General features: G+C 44.4%; 1 protein-coding gene across 13 annotated transcripts in view; it reads right to left on the bottom strand.

Annotated features, from left to right (window-relative positions):
* Positions 1 to 25654, bottom strand: part of Huwe1 (HECT, UBA and WWE domain containing E3 ubiquitin protein ligase 1) — a 168241-nt gene that overhangs the window by 8609 nt on the left and 133978 nt on the right. For 5 of the 13 annotated variants that reach the window (XM_090326991.1, XM_090326993.1, XM_090326997.1 and 2 more), the window contains exons 51-74: positions 25344 to 25492; positions 24542 to 24617; positions 23570 to 23668; positions 22866 to 22999; positions 22521 to 22689; positions 21032 to 21260; positions 18434 to 18612; positions 18124 to 18213; positions 17836 to 17990; positions 15731 to 15776; positions 13000 to 13287; positions 11191 to 11446; positions 10063 to 10193; positions 8915 to 9129; positions 8547 to 8835; positions 8312 to 8414; positions 6950 to 7496; positions 5632 to 6229; positions 4889 to 5007; positions 4641 to 4797; positions 3037 to 3169; positions 2615 to 2817; positions 1882 to 2009; positions 653 to 749 (exon numbers count right to left, since the gene is read on the bottom strand). In XM_090326991.1, the coding sequence (XP_090183117.1) occupies positions 653 to 749; positions 1882 to 2009; positions 2615 to 2817; positions 3037 to 3169; positions 4641 to 4797; positions 4889 to 5007; positions 5632 to 6229; positions 6950 to 7496; positions 8312 to 8414; positions 8547 to 8835; positions 8915 to 9129; positions 10063 to 10193; positions 11191 to 11446; positions 13000 to 13287; positions 15731 to 15776; positions 17836 to 17990; positions 18124 to 18213; positions 18434 to 18612; positions 21032 to 21260; positions 22521 to 22689; positions 22866 to 22999; positions 23570 to 23668; positions 24542 to 24617; positions 25344 to 25492 (4590 nt within the window). The remainder of the gene's footprint in view (positions 1 to 652; positions 750 to 1881; positions 2010 to 2614; positions 2818 to 3036; positions 3170 to 4640; positions 4798 to 4888; positions 5008 to 5631; positions 6230 to 6949; positions 7497 to 8311; positions 8415 to 8546; positions 8836 to 8914; positions 9130 to 10062; positions 10194 to 11190; positions 11447 to 12999; positions 13288 to 15730; positions 15777 to 17835; positions 17991 to 18123; positions 18214 to 18433; positions 18613 to 21031; positions 21261 to 22520; positions 22690 to 22865; positions 23000 to 23569; positions 23669 to 24541; positions 24618 to 25343; positions 25493 to 25654) is intronic. The other 8 variants (XM_090326998.1, XM_090327004.1, XM_090326994.1 and 5 more) reach the window with 7 other exon arrangements.

The following is a 25654-nucleotide window of genomic DNA, read 5'->3' as shown; positions in this document are numbered from 1 at the left end:
TACTTATTGAATCCTAACAACTACAAATATCTCCAATTTTTAAATTATTATTATTATAAAGGCGATGTACAGAGGTGTTAGTTACATAAATCAGGTAAAAACTACAGTTCTTTTTGGATAATGTCACCCCTTCCCTTGCTTTTTCCCAGTTTTTTCCCCTCCCATACCCATGACAAGGTAGGTGTATAGTTCATTTTCCACAAAGTGTCTCGTGAGTACGACTGCTGCATTTGAATATGCCTAATTTTAAACAACTAAGGTTTAAAACTCAAGGAGGGCCCTACGCTTGTGAATAGCCCTAGTTTTTCAATGAGGAAGCAAGAGAGGTTTTCCTCAAATTGAAGCCAAGTGATCAGGGGAGCCAAGACTCCAAACACGGGCCTTCTCCATGTGTAATATACATATTTTCTTGGTATTGCTTTTATGTGACAGGACCTTGCTCTATGTAGCTCTCTAGCTGTTCTGAACCCCTGGGGATTATGTTCCATCACCTAGTTTCTTCACTATAAAAATTCAATGTGTTTTGGTACTGATTCACAGTAACAAACTGGAAAACACTGAGCTTATTTAATCTGGGGACAATTGATCCAGTAAACATCCTTTAAGACTGGGTCTCACTTAGGCTGGGCTAGAAATAAGAAGCAGTACTGACCAATGGATTGATTATCTTGAGCACCGGGAGATGGCTGATCCACATCCATGGGTGACTCCTCTCTCCGGACAGATGCATCGGACTGGCTAGACTCCGACTGGATAAAAGGGAGATAAGGTCACATACAGACTGTAACTCCGCTTTCCTCAGAACAGGCTAGATTAAACCCTTTGCCTCACATAGTGAGCTTAGATAGTTCTCTCTGGTTAGAACACTGTGGTACTTTAGGTCCTAAGGATGGCTTTTCAACCTCCTTTCCACTCTAGAGCCTGCATGTTTTCCAAAGAGCTCCCTATATTTCATGCATTCCACTCCTGTCCTAGGTCGTCAGAAACACACCTTCCAGTATAATGACTTCAAGCAAGCTGGGACAGCTGTTTGTATATGCATGTAAACTCAAATAGCCAGAAGATAAGCTGCTTTTGCCCAGTACTTGTTCAGATTGAGAAAATAGTGAAATCTGTCAATATCTATCTTAGCAGGTGATAAGAAAAACACTGGCTAGAAAACAGTACTCCAGAACAACAGCTCTTTATTTTCCCTTTCTACCCTCCTAGAGTTACAGGCCTGGGTAGGCTCGACCTGGCATGTCCAACGTTAACCATACATCTCTAGTATTAATTCCATACAAAGAAGACAATGAAAATGCCACAGCATACATATTATGCCTGGCTTTTACTGCAGTCACTCTATGCAGGAACCCTAACACTGAGCTGGCTCCTGAAGTACTTGAAAGCATCCTGCTAAAGTGCCTGAGTGCCTGGGTACCAAGGGATTATGGAGAACACAGGCAGAGGCCAGGGTAGGAGGAGCAGCCAGATGTGGCTGCATGGGATGTACACCAAGCTTGGGAGACTTTCAAGGATAGCACTCCTGAGATGTCTGTTGTATCTTTATTGTTCCATGACACTGAAAGAAATCCTCACCCCTCATCCCTTCAGAACCCAGACACTTAGCATTAGGTAGTCTGCAAAAGCACCGCTACTGACTGAATAGCTGAGAATGGGATGACAGCCAAGCTTGAGACCAAACCGAACTTCAAACCAAGAAACCAATCAACAAACAGTAAGAAAAAACTGCCAATAGAAGAAAGTAACCTTGTTGCCCAAAAGCATTCATATAGCAAACTTAATGCAAAAGCACACAAGGTAAGGCCAATGAAACCCCACTGATGAGATGGTGCGGGAAGGAGAGACGAATGAATGAGGGGCCACAGGCATCATGCTAACCGTTGCTGCTTGTTGCTGTCTCCGCGCCCTTTGACCCTCACGTACCATTTGTATAATGGCATCAGCTTCAGCCTCCAGCTGCCGAACAGCTGCCTGGATGCTGCTAGCTGAGCCTAAACCGGAGGAACCTGGGAGAGAGAACAAAGGGAAGCAAGATATAAAACATAGCAAGAGGAAATGCCCAACCCTCTTATCTCCAGGGCTGCCACAGGGCACCTTGCTGAGATCTATGAGCTTTATTCAAGTGGCTTCAGAGTATACTCACATCATCAGGCACTAAGACCTATCGTTATAAATAAGGAGGTGGAGGGGGGAGAGACAAGGTGCTAGGTAAGTTGGTGACAATGTGAGTGAGAGAGTACTATGGGACAGAAGGAAAGATGATTTGGCAAGCCAATGGCTGAGGTCACATGGCTACCATGTTTTAGTTAGGAGTGACCGAAGAAGCAGAAATGAAGTATACATCCAGTGAGTTAAGTCTTATTCAACAAAAGATTGGTTCCCAATGCCCTTGCTAGATTTCTGCCCACTGCCCTTCTCCCCCCTTCATTCCCACCTGCCCTGTTTTCAATCACTTAGGCGAATAGCTTGAATGAGATATACAACGTAGTCATCAACACTTTGATCCTTCCTTTTGGAAAGTCAAACAGAACATTGAATCCAGCCCCTAAAAGGACGCATGGTTCCTTCTACCACTAGCCCCGCCCCTCAGCTGGACACTTTAGTTCCATACCTAGCCTGCCTGTCTGCTTGGCTTTTTTGTTAGCTCGGCGTGTGTCGTCCCGCAGCTGGATGATGACTTGCAGTACCCTCAAGAAGAACTTCTGGGTGGAGGTCTTGGATGTCAACATGGACATAGAAGGCAGCTGGAGCTCCCGGCCACCCAAGGGTCGCTTCTGAGATGCCACAATTACCACATTCTCAGCCATGTCAAACCTGGATAGTGTAGAGGTGGCTTGCGTATATTGATAGCAGCAAAATATAAACACTCAGAGGAAGGATCAGAGACATAAGGGATTTCAGAACCAGGGAGAAGTGTAGGACAGATAGGAACATCACCCGGACAAAGAAAATCAAAAGAGGAAACTTCCAAGGACCACCTTTTACAATTGTCCCAGCTTCCAGCCCCTACTGGAGAGGACAGAAGCTACCTACCTGCTCTGCATTTTCCCTTTTAGCTTGGTGGTCTGTGGCTGTTCCTCAGGCAGGCCATCAGGAGAAAGGGTTTCACACTGGGATCGCCGCTGCTGTTCTAGGTTGTATTCTCGCAGCTCAGCCAGTAGGGTACCTGGACAAGGCAGAAGTATAGAGATTAGAGTGTTGCCCTAGTGCAAAGCTGAAAGCCAAATTGTTTCAGGCCTCTCTTGTGAAGAAGACCTAGAACAAATAGGAATTCTGCCTTGTTTGGCATTATTGTATATGCTCATAGATCAAATAGTGACCACATTTACTTCACCTCAGAAATCCACTCAGTCTACACAAAACACAGTCAGTCTGGTGAACAGAAGTAATTGTTTTTGGAACCATAAAAGCCATGGCCTAAACTCCTCTCCCTCTACTCCATCCACTGTTTCTCTCTTGACTTGGTCCTGGATTTGAACTCAGGGTTCAAATTGTCTCTGAGTTGTTGTGATCAAGGCTGGCATCCTACTGCTTGAGCCACAGCCCTACTTATGACTTTTTGATGATTAATTAGAGATAAAGACTTTCACAGACTTTCTTGCTGGGGATGGCTTTGAACTATGATCCTCAGATCTCAGCCTTGTGAGTATCTTGGATTATAGATGTGAGCCACTAGCACCTATACACTTTTTTTGGCCAGTCTGGGGCTTAAACTCAGGACCCGGGTACTATCCCTGAACTATTTTTGCTCAAGGCTAGCAGTCTACCCCTTGAAGCACAGCACCATTTCTGGCCTTTTCTGTTTATATGGTACTACTGAGGAATTGAACCCAGGGCTTCATGCATGCTAGGCAAGCATTCTTCCACTAAGCTACATTTCCAGTGACCACCTGTACATATTTTTAAATGAGGTTTAATGGTGAACCCAGTCAAATTCCGTAACTCCATTTCCAGTTTGCTTATATACCTTAATGGAAATAACATGGCTTAACCTGTCAAGACTGCTATGAGAACTGTGATATTATACAGTGTGGTGCTTAGACACTGTCCATTTCATGAGTATTATATTAGCCAAGACAGATCAGAGAGAGAATCTGGAAGAATCTTGTCATTTGCACATGGCAAAAAAGCTGCTCAATTCTTTGTCTCCGTTTTAGGAATATTTGTGGTAAGCAAGAAGTCAAGATCTAGAAAGACTCATGATTAGGATAGTGGTGGGAAACAGCAATGAAATCCCCGTAAAAGAAAGAAAATGGAAGCTCTACACTTGGTCCAAACTAATTTGGTCACCTTGTATTTTAACTTTCTTCTTTGCCAAATAGGAAGGGTGATAAGAGGGAAGTAGACTGTGTTATAACTTAAGAACATTATTCGGATTTTATTAGGAAGTAGTAGTACATCTGCCTCGGTAACTCATCATGGGGCTCTATAGGTACTCATTAGGGAAAAGGAGGCCTTGCAGCTCCCTTGGTAATGCCACCTGTATGCCAGGTATTGATGAAGCTGAGCCTTGCTAGCAATCAAGTTAGCAGAGGGAAATGGGGGCCAAGTTCAGGGAGCACAGTGGGGTCTATTTTAGCTTGGACGTTGGCTTGGGAAAGACTTTGAGAGACATAGTGTCTAACTCTTTTTATTACCTATCTGTTTACAAAGGGTATAACCCAGGTGGCGGGCTCCATTCAGCAGCAGCTTGAGAACTGTGTCCCGAGTCCCAGGGTCCCCCCGAGAGAGCTGTAGTAACACATTGGCTGCATCCTCTAGGCCTTCTTCTGAACAAGAGTGGGATGTTAACACCTAGGAAAAATAGGGAAGGAGATATAAGCATAACCTGTGGTGGGTGTGGTCTTAGCTGTCCCAACCTTGCAGATAAACACTTAAGACTCACCTCCACAGAGAGCTGTAGCTGGTTTTCAGTGAGGCCAGAGGATACCATCTTGAAGTCCATTCCACCACTGCCTCCCTCACCCATCTTTGCTGGAGATTTGCTGCCCTTAGTAGTAGAAGCTTTGAGGAAACAGACACAACACCATAAGGCTGTGACTGTTACAAAGCAGAGACTTAACTGTCCAGAGCTTCCAAATGGGTAAGTAGCAGAAATGAAAATGGAACTACCACATCTAAATCTGCCCCCCAAAGTTCTTTTTCAAGGTGAGAAAGGAAGCCTGAGGTCCTGATATCTTAGCCCTTCAAATCTATTTGTGGTGACATATCCCAAGTCATGTGCTATAGGGCTCATTCCGTTCATTTCCTAGGATGGTCTGGCTAACAACTACTCTGGCCGCCAACTATGTCCTCTAAGAACCGACAGCAAAAAGCTGGGCCATCTTTGCCAATTAAATCCTTTCTTGCTCTTCTCCTTTTCACACCTAATCTAAAGAAGGTATATTCTGGGAAGCCTTGATCTTCACATGAGTATCTGTGTATGAAAGGATGGAATTGTGAGTGGGTAGACAAGGAAACTGGAATGAATGGGAGTGAGAACGAACATACCTTGTTCTCATAAACATAAAACCACCAAGTGGGTAAATTACTACTATTCAGGCGAGGGGTATCTGAGTGGGATAGTGGGGGGTGGGAAGAAGAGCTAAAGTACCAACAACACATAGCTCCCAACCTACACCTACTTACTTGCGACAGTAGTGGTAGCAGTCGTGGGGGTAGTCACGGTAGTAGAAGCAGATACAGCAATGGTAGAAATAGCTGAGGCAGCAACCAGAGTCGGAACAGGAGTGAGAGGGGTGGATGTAGCAGGGGGCGTGGACACAACGGCGGCAGTGGTGGCGGTGGTAGATGCGGCAGAGGTGGCAGCAGTGGAGGAAGCACTACTGCCGGAGTTAGACTGTGTTTCCGACACTTTGTTTTCAGGGAGAGCAATTGAGATGAGAGAGAGGAGCCTGAGAAGCTTCTCGGTTAAGAGAGAGCTCCGTCGGATGACTGAGTGTGACAACATGTTCATGAGCTGCCCAAGTGGAGAGGCCTCAAGGCTGTGGAGGGAGGTTTCCCCTTCACTGCCAGTGCTCACCGGCACTGACTTCACAGAGTTCTTGCCTTTCCGGCTCACATTCATGTTGTCCAGTTTTACCAATAAGTCCCAGAAGTCCGTGCAAATGCCACCACTGTTGGACTGTGAGGAACACGGGCTGCAGGCTTGCTTACTGCCCTTCTCCCGATCGCTCTCACAGTTTGTTTCTTTGGTCCGCTGCTGTGTGAAGTGGCTGGGAAACACCTGGTGGGAAAAGGAGGACAGGCTTGATCTAAGGGGTCTCCACAGAGAGAAGCTTTCCTGACAGGGAAAGACAATTTGCTTCTGAGACTCTCCTTTTTCTCCTTTGGGCAGCTTTGGTGACATGGGGCATATAGCATAAAGGAGCTTTCATCAAGCATGGTGAAGCAGTCTAGAGAAATGAGCAAGGGCTTTGCAGCAAGAGAGAATGATAAGCAATCTTTTTCTACACCTCAGTCTCCGGGCTTAATAAATGTGGAGGACAACAACACTGCTTCGCAAAGCTGTTGAGATTACATGAGAACGTGTATTTTCGTATAGAGCATGACACAGGACGGGCCCTTAATACATAGAAGCAATACTTTTTAGTCAAGGAACACCAATAGAAATGGCACTGAGTTCTAGTCCAGCGCCATCGCTTTCTAGTTACATGAACAAGCCACTGAAATGTTCTGAGTCCCAGCTTCTTTATCTGTAAAGTGAGAACCATACAGACACAGACAGTTGTTTTGATGACTGAATGGGATGGGGCATCACAGAAAGAAAAAAGACCAAAACAAAATCCCATGTACTTACTTAACAATTTCTCAGAAACCATATAGGGCCCAACAGACAAAAGGAACAGCAGAGAGAGATTTGTTAGTCCCCTTAGCATCTCACTCTCACCCAGACTGTTACCCCTTTTCCATTCCTAAGAATTAAGGTTTCTTTCAAGCCTCGCACCTTGGCCAATTGAATGAGTGTGTCCAGAACGTGTCTGCAGACAACTGGAGCAGCCTGGGGGTGGATGTGGACAGTGGAGCCACTGCTAGCGTGCTTCTCAGTATGTTTACGCCCCCCTGAACGCTGGATCTGGAATATATTAGTCCTGCAGCCTAAGGCTGCATCCATGGATACTGAGAGCCAGGAAAGTTGGTTGGAACTTTTGGACTCCATCTTGTGGAGTAGGTCCAGGGGACGATTTTCATGGCTACTTGACACAGAACTCTTGCTTGACTTTTTGCTCTTTTCATCACTTGTGGAGAGCTTAGGTGTTTCAATGCATAACTCGCTCTCACTGCTGCGTTGCAAGATGGACAGGAGACTGCGGATGACCCAGTGGCGAGTCTGGGCATGATAGCAGAGATTTCTTAGTACTCGATGTAGACGGCTAGTATTGAGCTTTGGCTCATCCACAAAAAGTAAGACCAAGAGACAAGATAAAGCTTCATGGTCTAGAAGAAGCCGTCCTCGGAGTCTGAGGAGAGTGTCCACATTACTACCAGAAGGTCTACAAACAAAGCACAGTTTTAGTTGTTAGCAATGAAACTCTGGCACGTAGCATAGTTCTTGTATAGGGGAATGAGTAGATATGTTTAGGAAGGCTTGTGAAGAGAAAGTATTCCTAACAATGGTCCTCACGCGAGTCTACTGTGTATATGGCACCTTATGTCTAATATCTACCAATAGCCCTGAAGAGTCATCATTTTTTGAGATGATAAACCAGACGCTCAAATAGATGAAATATTCCCTCCCCCCACCCCCACACCATTATATCAGCATTGAAAAGGAAGCAGAGATTCAAATCCAGGTCTGTATTATTTACTGATTGGTGGCTTTCCTTGTTGTTAAAGTCATAGGAAATACTTACTGCCTTTACTAGCCTAAGTGCAGGCACTTGAAAGGTGTAGCTTTCTGAGAAAGGAGTTCAAAGATCTGGTTCTCGCATTCCTTGAAGAAAGTAACTTGGGGCTGGGAGTGTGGCCTAGTGTACAGTGATGGCCTAGCATGCATGAAGCCCTGTGTTTGACTTCCTGGTACAACACATAGTGGTGTGGATCAAGTGGTGGAACACTAACATTGAGAAAGCTCAAGGACAGTGCCCAGGCTCTGAGTTAAATCCCCAGGATTGGCAAGAAAGAAAAAGAAAGAAATGAAAGAAAAGAAAAAAGGAAGTAAGGAAGAAAAGAAAAAATTAGCCTGGCGTGTCACATAGCCTGGCCATGCCCCACCCTCTTAGGATGTTTCTTTGCTCGTAAAATTAAGGGAACTGGACTAATAGATATCGGGGTGGTACGGAGTTAAAAGGTGAAAAGACAAAGGTACCTGTTATGGCTGCTGCTACCCCCCATTTGGAAGGTGCCACCTCTCTGCACAGCCAGTCGAGTGTATTGGACCCCACGGTTGCCACTGAGGCGACTGGTGAAAGCTGGAAGGAAAGGAAAAAGAAAGTTATTTGGGGGAAGGAGGGTGTCAAGGTGTGTCCAGGTAAGAAAACAGAGCTTCGTCTGACAAAAGCCGCATATTTCAGAGCTCCCCCCCCACTTGTCTCCCTCTGTACCTGGGCTTCGGAGAATGGCAGAGAGGGCAGAAGTGCTGCTGTGCCCAAACAGACGCTCATGCATGATCTGCCGTTGCCGTGCTTCCTGCTCTCGCCTCAGGGCTTGAGCCTCAGCTGCGATATCAGGCGGCATGACAGCCAACACACTATCTTCCATGTCCTCTAAGACACTTCGGCGTAGGTCAGAAGGCAAAGTCTGGATGAAGGTCACAGGGTCCATGGGAGTATCTGAGTTGGCATTCTGGGCCAGTTCTCGCCTCTGCTGCTCAGCTCTCTGCTGTGCCAGCACCTATGGGACAGAAGAATAGGAGATAGCTATCTCCTGTCTTATACAGAACCTTGGCTCTGCCATCTTCCCCCTCACATACTTCTTCCTGAATAGCTGGAGGGAGGGCAGCCAGGAACTCGGGGCTCACTTCAGTGACTCCAGGGTTTCCCACTACTGCAGGAGTGGAGCTGTTTGAGGAGGGAGCACTTCGGGTTGGTGGACGGATACCCAGCTGGTTCTGTAGGACTTCTCGACGGATGTCATCAGGTAGGGCAGCCAGAAAAGAGGGGTCCACGCCTTCTGGGAGACTAATACCTGAAGAGAGATGTAATCAATACATCTTTACACATGTAGAAAAGCCACCCATTTCACTGCTTTAGGAAAAGTAGCTTTATAATTCTTCACTTCTTGCAAAAGCCCACTGGATAAATAAGGATGACACAGCTACCATCTAAAGCCATGGCACCACTAAGACAGTAGAACCTTTAACAGGTAGGGCCAAGTTGAAAGCATTCTGAATTCCCATAAAGGGTACTGGGACCCTGGTTCTTCCTCATGGTTTCTCCCATGTGCTACAATGCTCATCATACATCTAAAGGCAATAAAGTGCCAACCAACCATGGGCTGACTTTCTTGAAACTGTGAGCAAAAATAAAGCTTTCCTGTTTTTTTTTTGTTTTTTTAGCGGATTACCTCAGGTAATTTGTTGGTTACAGCAAAAGAAATTTGACTAACAGTATCAATGAAAAGTAGATGCCGGGCACAGTGGCTCACACTTGTAATCCTAGCTACTCAGGAGGCTGAGATCTGAGGATCAAGATTCAAAGCCAGTCTGGGCACAAAAGGATCTGAGATTCTTATCTCCAATTAACCTCTAGAAAACAGGAAACGGGGCTTGGTTCAAGGATAGAGTGGTAGCCTTGAGCTGAAGAGCTCAGGGATTGCGCCCAGTCTGAATTCAAACCCTATACCCACCAAAAAAAAAAGATCAGATATTAAACAATGGTCCTAAGTTATATAGGTAGGTTAGCAGAAAAGTGGGAAAATGCGAATAAACTAAATGTCAATTTGACTTCTTTAAACCAGGCTTATTTTTAATACAACACATCGCTATTCCATTATTGCCACTCCCATTATAAAAACTGCCTATATGAATAGAAAACTCTTAGACTTGGGAAATTCCATGAAAAGGGCTACAATTCTCAGATTGCCAAAATGATCCTAGGATAGCAAGAACACTGAATTCACCTGCAAGGGGATCTTCTTCTTCACTGCTTGTTGAAGGCAATGGCTCTTCCAGGATCCCTCGGGAATCTGCTCCAGAAATGGCCACAGCAGAATCTCTGGTGGAAGAACTCTCCGAGGATGCAGGGGGAGAGCTGAGAAACAAATCATTCCCAGGTTTTTCTCTGATTTTTTTTTTTTGTCATGGGGCCTGGTAACTTTCTGAGCTCTTCAGCTCTATGCTACCATCCTACCCTTTGAGCCAAGCGCCACTTCGGGTTTTTCTAGAGGCTAATTAGAGATAAGAGCCTCATGTTCTTTAGTGCCTGGTTTGGCTTAGACTAGTGATCCATTTACAAACACTCCTAACAATATCAATCCCTCCCGCCATGTAGAAATCAAGTTGATCTCCCCATGTAATGAGCAGGCCCATTAGGTAACAAGACAAGTATACTTTGAAACACATTCTAGGCTGAATGCACTGTGGCTCATACCTAGCTACTCAAGCCAATGCAAACAGACAAAGCAAGAAGTTCTTATCTCATATTGAGTAACAAGAAGCAAGAATTGGGCAAAAACCGGGTTTGATTCCTTGGTATCACATACATAGAAAAAAGCCGGAAATGGTGCTGTGGCTCAAGCGGTAGAGTGCTCAGGCCCTGAGTTCAAGTCCCAGGACTAGGAAAAGAAATCCTCCAAAATAAAATCCCACCCTCAGGTGGCAGGACTTCCTAGAGGCAGGAGCTGGAACTAGGTTATTGGACCTGCCAATCCTGTACTATGAAGTGTCAAGACACTTTGACCTCTAGCCCCCTGTGACCCTTTTCTGGGACCATGATCCTATTAGGCCCTTCCTCCTCAGCTGCTATTCTGCATCATGCTTTGTTTCCTGACTCTCCTCATATCACCATGGCACCTCTTTTCAACACTTCATTAGAGTTCATCTGCTTTATTGATATTGTTTTTCTGCTCTTTCTTTACTACCCTCATGGCTCAGTTTCACAACATTAAGTGTATTTGAGGCTATCAGTTTTTTGGGGGGGATTCCATTTGCAGTCACTGGCTTTCCACTACAGACTCCCAATTCAATCTCCCAAAACCGAAAATGAAAAACACATCCATATCCCCACTGTCTTGTCCACACAGGCTTACTTGTCCTCAGTTGGATGAGAAGATTCTGCAGACCCATCAGCTCTGCCTTGTGCTTCTACTACAACAGATGGGGCATCCCCAGGTGTGGAGCTCCCTGCTGTGGGCTGCTCCGTATTGCCAGCTGCTGATGTGTCACCTACAGCTTCCTCCAGGGTACAGGAAGCCAAGCTACTGGTGTCCATAGGAGAGCCTTCCAGTTGACTGCTGACAGCTGTCAGTGCATCGGAATCTTCAGCTCTCTCTGGGGAAAGGGAGGCTGGAAGGAAGTCAAGAGGAACAGGTTAGATTTCTGGAATTGGGGCAGTTGCTCCTTCAGAACAATTAAGAAGAGAAATCTATCCTTTTATTTTTGTCAATACTTGGGGCCTGGGCACTATCCCTGAGCTGCTTTTGGTCAAGGCTAGCACTCTACCACTTGAGCTAAAGGGTTGCTTCTGGCTTCTTCTGTGTATACAGCACCAAGGAATTGAACCCAGGGCTTCATGCATGCTAGGGAAGCACTCTATCACTAGGCCACACTCTTGACTGAGATCTCTCTTTTCTACCTCAACTCCCAGTTAACTGTTCACCCCTCCAGCTCACATCATTTTTGGGACAAGGCTTTTCTATCACTGAGTGTTGCAGGCGTACTTGTGAAATACTTTCTCTGATGTACAAGTTAAAATTTGCTTTAGGTCTAGGAGAGCTTTCACTTTCAGTTATCCTGAAGGAATCACAACAGATGAAAATGATTAAATAAAAATTTACTGGGAGGTGGGCGCCAGTGGCTCATGACTACAATTCTACTTACTCAGAAGGCTAACATTTGAGGCTTGTGGTTTGAAGCCAGCCTTGGCAGGAAAGTCCATGAGACTCTTATCTCCAATAACCTACTCAGAAAAAGCTAACTCAGGGGCCAGGAGCTTGGTCTAGTGGTAAGAGCTTGTCTAGCATGCACAAAGACCCAGGTTCGATTCCTCAGTACCACATATACATAGAAAAAAGCCAGAAGTGGTACTGTGGGTCAAGTGGTAGAGCTCTAGCCTTAAGAAAGCCCAAGGACAGTGCCTAGGCCCTGAGGTCAGTCCCCAGTACTGGCCAAAAAAAAAAAAGAAAGAAAGAAAAAGAAAAAAAAAGAAAAAGCTAGCCTAAGTGATATAGTGCTAGGCTTGAGTACAAGAGGCTCAGGGACAGTGACTAGGCTGTTCAAGCCTCATGACTGGGGAAAAATACGCAACAATAAAGAAATAAAAACCTGACTTAATATTGTGCTGAGAAGACTTTCAAGATCCTATTTTCAAGCCAATGGGAGAAAAGCAGATGAGATAAATAACATTATCAGAGGATAGCTAGGAGAGCTGTGTGTGTTGGGAACACATGTCTGTCTTCTGCTTAAGTCCTAGAAGCCAGACAGGGATGATAACTATGTGACTTATTTCTAATTATTCACAGGAAAAGCCACAAGTGGTATTGTAGCTAACCTTGAGCAAAACGGAGCTCAGAGACAGCAACTATGCCCAGAGTTCAAGCCCCAGGATTGTCTCGCCCCCCAAAAAGGAGATAATATCTGCTTTGGAGAGTTGTTTTCAAAGTAGTCAAAATCATAAAACTAGTATTTATGAACAGAGCATTTGCCTCAGTAATTTGTAGGTATTGTTATCAGTGTTACAGATACTTAACAATAATCACTTGAGAACAGAGAGGAAACCTCAACTTCTGCCAAGGAAGATGATGTGTAAAGTACTACTTATTCATTTTCAGGGAGAATCTGCAAAGATATCCATTCTTCCCTCTAGTTTCATGTTCCTCTAAATATGAAATTCTACTTACTTATGGTGGGAGCTGGAGATAACTCCATCTGAGTTGTTTCTGCTTCTCCACTTGCTCTTGTGCCACCCAATTCATCGGACTCTACAGGCATCAATAGCTGTGTAGAGCTCTCTCCTTCCCCACTGGGAGACTGTAGCTCCTGAGGAATGTCTCCTAAGGCTGGTGGTGGTATTAGTGCTGGCTGCTGCTGTGAGGGCTGCAGAATGCCAAGGGCTTCCTTGCGATCAGATGTAGCTGCGTCAGCTGAAGAGGGAGTTGTTGGGTAACTGTCAGGCATAGGAGTCCCATCTTTCTCGGAAAGAATGATAATGGAGGTTAATGGCTAAGGACCAGGGAAATCATTCCAATCAGCAGCTATAATCTGACAACCAAGCAACCAACTGTTCCTATAATCAAGTGCCCCAAGAAACAGCTCTTGGCTGGTCTGGAACATAAATGATGAGGGTGGTCTACAAATCCTAAAGATTAAAGCTTTTCTATGCCCCAGTCTAAAAGGGAAGAGTTCAGGCCACATAAATAGGGCGAGGCAAAAAAAAAGTTTCTGGAACTACAAAGAAAATCTACTTTGCTATTTCCTTATCCCCTAGGGATAAGAAATGACAAGAATTTCCTTCAAAACATTTTTTGGTGGTACTGAAGATTTAAACTCAGGACCTTGTACTTGCTGGATTGGCTCTCTACAATTTTGTTGGCAATTCTGAAGTGTAGTGAACTCTTCTGCTCAGTATAAACAGATACTCTACATTGCAGTCTGTGGACCCTTAAAATATACTTTCCATTCCCTTCTAAATATTGTTGCTCTATTACTGAGTAATCATAGAGTTTATGCCCAAAGATAAATTAATCACATGATCCCATCAACAAGGACAAGATGATTTATACTGATTACCTGCCTCACTCTAACTGTTGACTTTCCCCTTCCACCTTTTCTTCCACCCTGATTATATATGGAAAGTCTACAATTTTTGTCTGATAGATGCAAAAATTCAAGCACAACACTTAAGTGTGAATATGCAACACACCAAGGAAAGTAGTAAGTTGTATAGTTATCTTCTTACTGGGGCCTACAATCCCTACCCCACAACAATACAACTTACTACCTCACCCTGGCATGAGCAGGATTCTCTAGTAAGAGCAATAGACAAAACGCCACTTTTCCTAGTGGCAGACCCTTGCAGATATCTTCTGCTGGGTTAAGGGCATGAGAAAATCTACCCAACTTTTTTCATGGTCTTCAAAAATATAATGTAGGGGGGCGAGAATTTGGTGGAGTGCTTGTCTAGCACGCACAAAGACTCCAGTTTGATTCCTCGGTTACCACATACATAGAAAAAGGCAGAAATGGTGCTGTGGCTCAAGTGGTAGAGCTCTAGTCTTGAGAAAGCACAAGGGCAGTGCTTAGGCCCTGAGTTCAAGCCTCAGGACCCTCAAAAAATACTGTTAAGGCTTTGACTCATAAACTACTTTATTAAATGGAAATTCCTTTGTACAACTATTTCAAGATTTTTTTTGGTTGGTCATAGGCCTTGAACACGGGGCCTGGGTACTGTCCCTGTGGTATTTTGCTCAAGTCTAGAGCTCAACCACTTTGAGCTACAGGGCCACTTATGGTTTTTGAGTGGTTCACGGCAGATCTCTGCAGTGGGTTGGCTTTGAACCACAAACATCAGATCTCAGCCTCCTGAGTAGCGAAGATTACCGGTATGAGCCACTGGTGCCCAGTATTAAAGATAATTTTTTGCCAGTCCTGGGCTTGGGCTCAGGGCCTGAGCACTGTCCCTGGATTTTCTCAAGGCTAGGGCTCTACCACTTGAGCCTCAGCACCACTTCTGGCTTTTTACTACATATGTGGTACTGAGGAATCGAACCTGGGTCTTCGTGCATGCTAGGCAAGCACTCTATCACTAGGCCAAACTCCCGGCCACTTAAAGATAATTTTTAAAAAGATACAATCATTTTCAAATCCAATTGCCAAAGAATATAGAAGGTGTATAGAAGTAGCAGAAAGTTCCATGAAAATAGGGGTGGGGAAACATCAACATAATTCATTAGCAATATTTTAATATCAAGGAACTAAGAAGTATATAAAAATTTTAAAGGGCCAGTCCTGGGGCTGAACTCAGGGCCTGGGCAATGTCCTTGAGTTTTTGCAGGGCTAGCGTTCTACCTTTTGAGCCACAGCAGCACTTTGGCTTTTGCTGTGGTATTGAGGAATTGAACCCAGGGCTTCATGCATGCTAGGCAAGCACTCTCTAACTAGGCCACACTCCCAGCCCCAAGAATATAATCTTTGAAAAAATAAAAACTATCCCATTGAATGGAACATGTTCAGTGGTGAAAAACACAGCCATCAGGTAGTCTCACAAAGTTTAATCTCACAAAGTCGGGGGTACTAAAAGACCAACCACTCCAAAGTTATATATACTTAGTTCCAGAAGAAATATCAAGACATATGACCAACCTTTACTATACATGTCATAATAAACATAGGATAATCAAAACAGAAACCAAAATAGTGGCAGGCAGTTGGAGATAAGTGTACCACCGTAGGAAAGACAGTAGACTGTATAGTTATCTCCAAGATGGGGTATGACCCTAAAACTATACAATCTACTACCTCATCCCACAGAGCACCAGAGTCTATCTTCAGCCTAGATAGGCCAGCTATGTGGAAGGGTCAAGAGAAAGGATCCATTGGTCAGTTAGCAAAAAGGGAAGAGAGGAGAGTTACCTGAGAGATTCTGTTCTGTGGAGACATTTGACTTAGATATGGTACACTGCAAGGAGAAAGGAAGATCAAACTGTGACTTTTGCAAACACATGAAATAATAGGTCAACTATGAGTCACAATCCATCCCAGTGATGCAATGGAAGGTGCTTTGCACATCTGACTATCACTTTCACAAATATACATTTTATTTCTTCATGCATACAAAGTTTCAAGAATGGCTTGGGAGAAGAAAGACAGGCACACACAGTTTAGTGGAAAAGTAAAGGTCTGACTTTCATCCCCAAAGCTACAATAAAATAATGCATCAGGGGACAAAGGGGAGGACCACATGAACAATGAGAAGATAAAAAAAATATCACATTATGGGGGGTGTGGGGGGGGGGAGGGAAACGGGTACCAAGACATGTGAAAGGGTATCAATGTATGTGAATTAATGCACCTTCTATCTGGCAAATATCATGTAACCCTTTTACTAATTACAATAAAAAAAATCACATTAGACTTGGCTGAGACTATACGAAAATATTTCTATCTCTATACTTTCCTTCCTTGGGCATATTTTGTCTAGCTTTTTTTTTTGGGGGGGGGATCATACTGGGGAATCAAAGCTAGGAACTTATACATGCTAGGCAAATGCTTTTTTACCACTTATAGTCTCTCTATTACTCACTAAATTTATAAAGCCATCCAATAGATTAATCTACCATTATAAACCCCCCACCCATTAACCTCATACTTTGTATAACTTTGTACTTTTGGAGATCAAACCCAGGCCCTGTCCCAGGGCCTAGCCCAGTGCTGGTGGCTCACGCCTGTATTCCTAGCTACTCAGGAGGCTGAGATCTGAGGATCATGATTCAAAGCCAGCCTAAGCACTAAAGTCCAGGAGATTCTTATCTCCAATTAACCACCAGAAAACCAGAAATGCCCTGTGGCTCAAGGGGTAGGGCAGTAGCCTCGAGCTCAGGGATAACGTCCAGGCCCAGAGTTCAAGTCCCACAACAAAAAACAAAAACAACCCTCCCCCCCCAAACCCAGGGTCTTTGTGGTGCATGTTCCACAAATGCTATACCACTGAACTACCTGACCTTTAATACTTTTGTGTGTGCGTGCGTGCGTGCGCACTCACGCGCACGTAAAGCTTGGGGTTTAATTCTGGGCCTTTTTTTTGCTCAAGATTAGTGCTCTACCACTAGAGTCACAGCTCTACTTCTGTTGTTTTTATTTTTTTGGTAGTTTATTGGAGACAGAGTCGCACGGACTTTACACTGCCTTGAATGCCCCAAATCTCACCCACCTGATTAGCTATAGTTATAGATGTGAGACATTAGCGCATCTTATATAATTTTATAGTGGTACTGTCCAAAATACCAGAAGTTTCAGAAAAAAGTGGGAACCTTGTTTATGAAATAAATGAGTATCAGAGAAATGTATATTAGTACATGATATCTCTTTCATGACAAGATTTTCTCACTTGATACCTAAGCAAGGTTAATTCAAATGATGGACTGTGGTTATCCGAAGTAAAGCTACCCTCATTGGAAATCCATTTGACAATAAAATGGACCAACTAAGAGTCTGAGCTGAGTCCGAAGCTCTTCATGCCTAGCTGGAGGCAGATTAAAGTGTTGTCATGTTAGGAACAGTTCTGGTATAGATACTAGAGAACTAATTTATTTCTGATTCTAATTCTTTCCCCTAAAAAATCAGATGCTGGTGGCTCATGCTTGTATTCCTACATACTCGGGAGGCTGAGAAATGAGGAACATGATTTGAAACAGCCGTGGCAGAAAATTCCAGAACAGGTCCTTGAGACTCATCTATCAAAAAGTGGAGCTGTACCTTAAGTGGTAGAATTAGCCTTGAGCAAAATGCTCAGGGACAGCAAACAGGCTCTGAGTTCAAACCCCATGAATGATACAACAACAACAACAACAACAACAACAACAACAACAACAAACCCATGTGGGAAAATGGTAACAATCAATTTCCTAGATGTAATGAGTATTTCCTACACCATGACTTAGTATCATTGGTATGACAAAATCAGGAGAATTAAGAACAGATATAGCTAAAGATGAATCCTCCCAGCCCTTGGGAATCACCTGGGCACTCTGATCCCTATTCTCTTTATCTTCTTTTCCTTTATCAGTTATCTTTGTTTCTTCCTCTGCCAGTTGTTTCCTCCGCTTCTCTCTTCTCTCTTCTAGTTCTTCATCTCGCAGGAATTCCAAGTGATTCACAATGGGTACTTTAACCACTGTGAGATACAAAGATCAGAGGAGAAAGCTGAAAGGTCCAGATCTAGGCTACAGATAATCAAGGGAAACAATTCTATCAGTGTATTCATGCTAACTCAATACTTCCACCCAGGTAAGCAAGCTGCCACACACCTGAAACACAGTCGTGCATGCTCTCTGCATCAAGAACCTTACATTCCTCTGTCCAGCGGGTCAAGGCTGTGGGGATGCTAGACAAGGTTCCTATAAGGAAACAAAAGGAGGTGAAATACTTTGCCTAAAAAGAACAGTTGCCTAGCAGAACCCAAGGCCTACACAGGACCTAGAAACAATACTGTTTCTATTGCCCATGGCTACCAGTGAATGTTTGTGGCTACTGTAAAATGTTTTTCTCAACAGGGAAAAGGAAGGCAGTCCACTTTACTACACAAAAGAAATCTCCTCTTTAATCATATACACTCACCTGCTTGGCTGGTAGCTGTGCTCTGGTCATGGAAAAAGTCATCAAGTAGTTCATCATCAGACCGGGCAATGATGTGGACATCATCATTGCCCACTAAGAGGCGGGCCCGACCCCGGCTTTGTAGGGGAAGGCTGCTGCTCAGCTGAAGGATGTCAGCAGCAGCTGAGGGACCAAGTAACCTGTAGGGTAATGGTGGGATATCACTGTCACTGGAGAGCCCACAGAAACCTATTAAGGTTCTCCATCTGGATTCATTACTGGATTAGGGATGTCATGAAGTTGCATGCGTGCCTTTGCCATCTTTCTGATTCAGTAATTTATTTAGGTTGATGTTACATATTATTCTGTGATTTTGTTTTGGTTGTGGGGCTTCAACATGGGGCCTGAGCACTGTCCTTGCGCTTTCTCAAAGCCACATCACTTCCTGCTTTTTCTGTATATGTGGTATTGAGGAATCAAACCTAGGGCTTCGCACATGCTAGGCAAGCACTCTGTACTATTAAGCCACAATCGTGGCCCATATTATTCTTTCTTATAGTTCTTGGGGCAGGGAGTGTGGCCTACTGGTAAAGTGCTTGCCTAGCATGCATGAAGACGCAGATTTGATTTCCTCGGTGCCACATACAGCGAAAAGCCTCAAGTGGTGTTTGGGCTCAAGTGGTAGAGCGGTAGCCTTAATGAAAAACAAGGACAGTGCTTACACCCTGAATTCAAGCCTCGGGACTGGCAAAAAAAAAATAGTTCCTGGCACATAGTGACTGTCATCAACAAACTTCTACTATGTTAGGATGTAACGTCTCTGCTGTAGTTCCTTCAATTACTTGGTTTCACTTTTCTTGTTGCTAAGTGTGAGCTGAAAAAGATATTTTGCTCAAGGCTAGTTCTCTATCACTTGAGCCACCGTGCCACTTCCTGCTTTTTGGTGGTTAATTAGAAAGCAAGTCTCTCGTAAGACTTTCCTGCCCAGGCTGGCTTTGAACTAGGATCCTTAGAACTCAGCTTCCTGAATAACTAGGAGTATAGGTGTGAGCCACAGGCACCAGACTCATTCTTTTTTTTTGTGAATCATGGGGCTTGAACTCTGGCCTGGGCACTGTCCCTTAGCTCTTCAGCTCAAGGCTACCACCCTATCCCTTGAGCCATAGCCCCACTTCTGGTTTTCTAGTGATTAATTGGAGATAAGACTCTCTCAGTCTTTAATACCTCAGCTGGCCTTGAACTGTGATCCTCAAATCTCAGCCTCCTGAGTAATTGGGATTACAGACATGAGCAACCAGGGGCTCATTCTTTTTTTTTTTTTTTTTTGCCAGTCCTGGGCTTGAGCTCAGGGCCTGAGCACTGTCCTTGGACTTTCTCAAGGCTAGAGCTCTACCACTTGAGACTCAGCACCATTTCCGCCTTTTTTCTATATGTGGTACCGAGGAATCGAACCTGGGTCTTCATGCATGCTAGGCAAGCACTTTAACCACTAGGCCAAACTCCCGGCCCAGGGGGCTCATTCTTTTAAAGTTGTTTTTCAAAAGCAAAGTGTTGGTGGTTCACACCTATAATCCTAGTGACTCAACAGGCTGAGATCTGGTAGATAAAGTTTGAACTTAGAATGGACAGAAATGTCTGGTAGAGTCTATTTCTAAAATGACTAAAAAAAGAAAAGATAGCTGGAAGCTAGTAGTCCACACCTATAATCCTAGGTATTCAGGAGGCTGATTTGAGATCAGAGATCTGAGGATCAAGTTCAAACCACCCCAGGCAGGAAAGTCCAGAAGATTGTGTGTTGTGTTGTGTGTGTGTGTGTGTGTGTGTGGCAGGGGGGTTATGGGTCTTGAATAAGGTTACCACCCTACCCTTGAGCCAAGCTCCACTTCCTGTTTTCTAGAAGTTAATTGCAGATAAGGTTCTCAGGTCCTTTTGTGCCCCAGCTGGCTTTGAACCTGGGTCCTCAGATCTTAGCCTCCTGAGTAGCTAGGAATACAGGTGTGAGCCACCGTGCTGGCTTCAGGAGACTTTTTATCTCCAATTCACCACCAGAAAACTGGCAGTGGTGCTATGGCTTAACTTGGTAGAGCACCAGCCTTAAGCAAAAGAGCCCAGGTACAGTGCCCAGGCTGAGTTCAAGCCCCACGACTAACAAAAAGTGGTAGAGTCAATCTAACAAACACAAGGCCCTGATTTCAAATACTAGTATCACACACACACTGCACATTAAACTCTAGCAAGGATCTTATCCTGATTATATCAGCTATTAAGTACTTGGCATATGTGATGCCTCATAATTGATGAATTATGAATAGAACTGATTTTGAGATAGCATATCCAGGCTGGTCTCAAACTGGAGATCTCCTTCTGAGTGTTGAGATTGCAGGTATGATCCATCACACCTGGCTACAGAGGACTTCTAAATAAGAAAATAACATGCAGCTTGATTTTCTCCCAAAGGCGACACATATAATCTATAGAGAAATGGAGCATATACCTTATTGGGTTGATAGCAGCATTAAGTGAGGGACTATTTTTCCATCCAGTCAAGACAATGATGATGTTCAGTGAAGATGAGAATGGCTGGAGCTCCAATGAGTCCAACAGTTCTTTGTAACTTACCTCTGAAGTATAAGTGGAGGATTTGGTTGGCGATTTCCAGGGTAGTGAACATGAATGGTATGGCCTGTATTTGCTGTTAGCTGTCTTAGGGTTCTCTGGCTTCGACCAATGCCTTGGGTGAGACGTGTTGTGGAGGAGCCACTTCCCAGCGTTAGGGAACTATGGTCTGCATGGCGTACCATCAGTGGGTGTGTAGTAGGGATATTTCCTGGGGATGGAGGAATGTCTGCTGCAAGGACAATACGCAAAGAGGTTAGAGCCCAAGAGAATTTTCATCCATGGTTGTTCATCAGAACCATGTCTCCTGGGCCTTACTTCCTCACACGGAAACCTGAGCTTTGTCCTTTCTCCCTCATTCCCACACCTAATCTACTGACACTACCATAGCTTATGCCACCAGTCTCTTATTTAGATACTGCAACAACCTCCTAGATAGTATATTCTCCCAATCAATTCTCCACACTACAGCCACAGGGATAACTTCTATGCCCCTCAGACACGTTGCTCCCTCCATCTTGGAAACTCCTTTCCCTTTCCTCACCTGATTTTTTTGGTTTTGGTCTTAGACATCACTTCCTCTGTGAAGCCTGAGTTCAATAAAGTGGGTTAGGTAGCCCTTTATTTAGATTCATAATAGACCATAAACTCCTATGAGGGACGAGGACTGCATCGTCTTTATTGCTTTAATCCCAATACCTAGGACAAGGTAGGCACACCTCAGATATATGTCCAATTGGTTGAAAGGACAGAGGCTCAACTGTTTAGACGACCGATTAAAAACCACAAAAAAAAATTGCAGATAATCGTAGATGGTATTTTGAGAAGTTTCTAATCCAACCTATTTTTTTTGTTTCACATTTTTTTCATTTACAGGTGATAAACTGAGGCTCAGAGGTAAGAGAGATTATTGGCCAAGACAACAGACCAGAACAGTTCTGTGCTTTTTGCTATATAATGTTCTATGAAGACTTGTCCTATGAAGATAACTTGAGTCTAAGCACTTGACTCTTCTAACTTGAGGCTAGAAGGGAAATCTGATGTTGATGGGGGAGGAGGGAAGAGATCCACTTTTCCCTGAAAAGACGCATCCTTGATGAATGGAGTGAATTTATTCAAATCCACTTCCCAATGCCAAGCACAAAGGTGTCCATCCAAACCCTCAAGATCCAGTGTGACTGACAAGTGGATTTTTCATTGCCCTGTCACTGTAGCATGCGCTTGGGTGTAGATGCAGTCGGACGTGATCTCCTTTTCCAATCAAGCAAATCATCAAGTTGTCCAGGCTGTACAACATCTGCCTGTTATTCCTCTGTGTCAGGATATGCTACTGAGAGAGATGGACTCAGAAAGCCCTTGCCTTAAAAGTCAGCACAGGAAAAAGTGCTATCTATATTTGGATGTGTAGTTGCTCTGCTTCGCTGCTTGGCTTACCCTAGAGAAGGGTATAAGAATCAAGAGATAAAACCCAGCTGATCCCTTTAATTCTTACTAGCACTGGAGAACATGTTGTCAAACTCAATGATGAGATCATCCTCCCGGTCAAAGCGCTCAAATCGGACCAAGGGAGAAGCGTTCATATCTGGGTAATCCTCATCCAATTCCATCTCAGAGCCATCGTCGTCATCGTCTTCATCTCCCTCTTCACCTTCATCATCCTCCTTAAGGGAAAATAGGAGATGGAGAATTGCTGGAGGTAAGGGATTTCTGAAGCCTGGTTGTCATGGCCATATGTTCACATGAGGCAGGGAAGTGCTGAGGCTAGCTAGCAACCCAGACTGTTGCTTTTCTGCAGCTCTGTGTCACCTGAGCCAACCCAAACACAGTCCCCCCTCACCTGATCATCTTCCTCATCTTCCTCCTCCTCCTCCTCTTCATCCTGACTATCATCCTCATCCTCGTTACTGCCACTGCTGTCCTCTTCCTGAGTGTGCTCCTCCTCATCCTCAGGGTCCAGGATATTCATGGAATCTAAAACAAAGGGAGCACATTGGAGGACTATACTGAGTAGCTAGAAAACACAGGCTACTGTGCAGGCTGGCAGACTGAGTATGAAGGCAATGGGATATCTGACTCTGAGACGAAGAATCAGATCTTGGGCACTTAACAGACTTAGTGAGCCAGCCTTGATTTCCTGTGAGTGGCAATCGTGTATGAACAAGCTGAGAGCAGCGTGGCGGAATGTGGAGGCTGTCTATAGGGTGGTGCTTGAGGAGCCACGGTCTAGGACTTGGCCAAGTCTACTGGTTCCCCTTTGCCTTTACAGCCCTACTTTGATACTAACTACATCCTGTTGTTAAGAGGGAATCTGGAGCGATGATAGCAGGTGGGTGAGAAGAAAGCGAACCAAGTAAGAAGTGACAAACTTTGGGCAAGCATGTTATTTGAAAAAACTGGCTGAGGATGGTCTATGTCAGCGCATGCAGACAGATGCTTCCTTATTTTGCACATGTGGGCAGCTGCCTCCAGGAAAACCCTAGTGTAGTGTCTGTCAGACGTGCAGGGCAAGAAGGGAGGCCTTTCTGGCCTCAGCGCTCTCACCTTCTCGGTTGGCCTGCAAGGTGGAAGCTTGGCTGAGGTTGGAAGGAGCTTCATCCATCAGCACGTCCTCTTGTGATTCATCCTCTCCACTTCTGCTCACTGAAGGTTACAGAGCAGAGCCTTCACTGAACAACAGAGGACTTCCCTTTCCAGATTGGGCGCATCTAGGTAGCTATGTTCATCTAACAGATAGCCGTTTTGGTTTTGTCTTTGTTTTTTTTTTTTTTTTTTGGTTTTTTTTTTTTTTTTGGTTTTGTTTTGATTTTTTTTTTGATGCGGGAGAAGACCTGGATCCTTGGCTGTCAACTAGCTACGTAAGCTTGGCCAGTCACTTTACCTGTCTGAGTCTCAGTTTTCTCATCTGTAAAATGGAATGATCACATGTGTCTTTTCAATCCCACTAATTGTGAAACCACAGAGGATACTGACTGTGAAAAAAAAGCTTTGTAAGCTTTAAGAATACATGTCCACTTGCATTTGATCTTTGATTTGCTTAATCAGTAAAATAAAAAACAACGCATACACTCTCAAAATCAGGTAACAGTAGGGAACTTTCGCCACTTTCCCTCTCAAGATTTAAAAGGGGCCACCCTCAGGGAATGATCTCTCTTACACTACTGAGACACAGAGGGAGAAACTCCTGGACTTCATTGAAGAACTGAAAGGAAAACACTTTTCAGCCTACATCCTCTAGGACTCCATGAATAAAACACCCTTTTGATATGCCTGATAGCATCTATACTGATGACCACCCCCTCCACCCCCCCAACAGGCAACACTTCAGACATGCCAGAGGCCTGTACATAGCTTGTGAATTTCTCATCTTGTAAGACCATCAACATCAAAACAAGCAAAAATCTAGGTTGGCTATGAGCCCTTAGGCAGAGCTGAGCAAGCAGATGATGAGAAAAGGATCCTCCCAAGAGAGACTGAGGCAAAGGAAGAGGCTATACTCAGTTCTGGGGCTCTCACCTATAATTGTACTGTTCCCAGATCCGCCATCCCTCTCAAGCAACTCATCTATCAGGTCCTCCAGCTCATTCTCAACCTGGAGAGAAATAGAACATACATATGGATACACACAAGTCTATGATTGTGCTAGCACCGAAACCCTAAAAAAAAGCCAGCAAAGGAGCATACATTTCTAGGATAATGTTTGACAGAGAATGTTACATAAAGGCCACTCTTGGTGCTAAATAGCACAGCAACTACCACGGTGCCAATTCACAAACAGTCCTCCAAAGGGGTCCATCCCAGTTGGCTGACACCAGGTTTGTCCTTTGGACTTTCCAGGAATACATGCAAATCTCTTTAGAACAAGAAGCTCTAAGGACCATAGGCCCAATTTATTACCCATATGCTACTAGCTCCAGAAATTAAAGTGTCTTTAGGAGACTGCTGCTTATAAATGCCCTGGTAAGAGCAGGTATGAAAGTAGAATTGAAGCTTCCAAAAATTATCAGTCCCAAATAAATCAAAGATCCAGGGCACAAAGGCCTCAGGCCAGCTTTCTACTTCAACATTTCACCAGTGCCTAGGTTTCTGGTTGGGATCTATCCCATTTCCTAGTATGTAGTAGCCTGGCTCTGCCCCATCCCATCTTTTGTACAATTCGCACACATTTGCTGAGCATCTACTAAGCATACAATCTGTGCTCCTCTGCAAAGCAGACATCATTGAGGCAAGAATCTCAATCAAGTACTCACCCACCCACACCACCTGGGTTTTGGTTCAGCGCCGCAACAGTGGAATGCTGGATGATCTGCCTCCCTACCTGCATCTCTTGTGAACTGAGCACCTCTGGCTGCCCAGCAATCACCACTGAGTCGGTTTCAGCCTCCCCATCCATGATATCCCCATCTGCCACCTCTGTCTGAGTGACATCATGATCCTCCTCCTGCACTTCTGCTTCCCCAGGCTCGCCTGAAACAATCAACCAACCAGCAAAATAATCAAAGGGTGCCTATGTGCTGGGCACCACGAGGAAAGCACAAAGACAATAAGGTCCCTTCCTTGGGCACCTTTACAAATTCTCAAGAGAATAAATGAATGGGTGACAAAGGAAAAGACAAGGCTACGTGTGAG

This window comes from Megascapheus bottae, chromosome X, assembly GCF_031878675.1.
Source record: "Megascapheus bottae isolate mThoBot1 chromosome X, mThoBot2.hap1, whole genome shotgun sequence".
NCBI lineage: Eukaryota > Metazoa > Chordata > Mammalia > Rodentia > Geomyidae > Megascapheus > Megascapheus bottae.
This window is presented reverse-complemented; position numbering and strand designations above follow the sequence as displayed.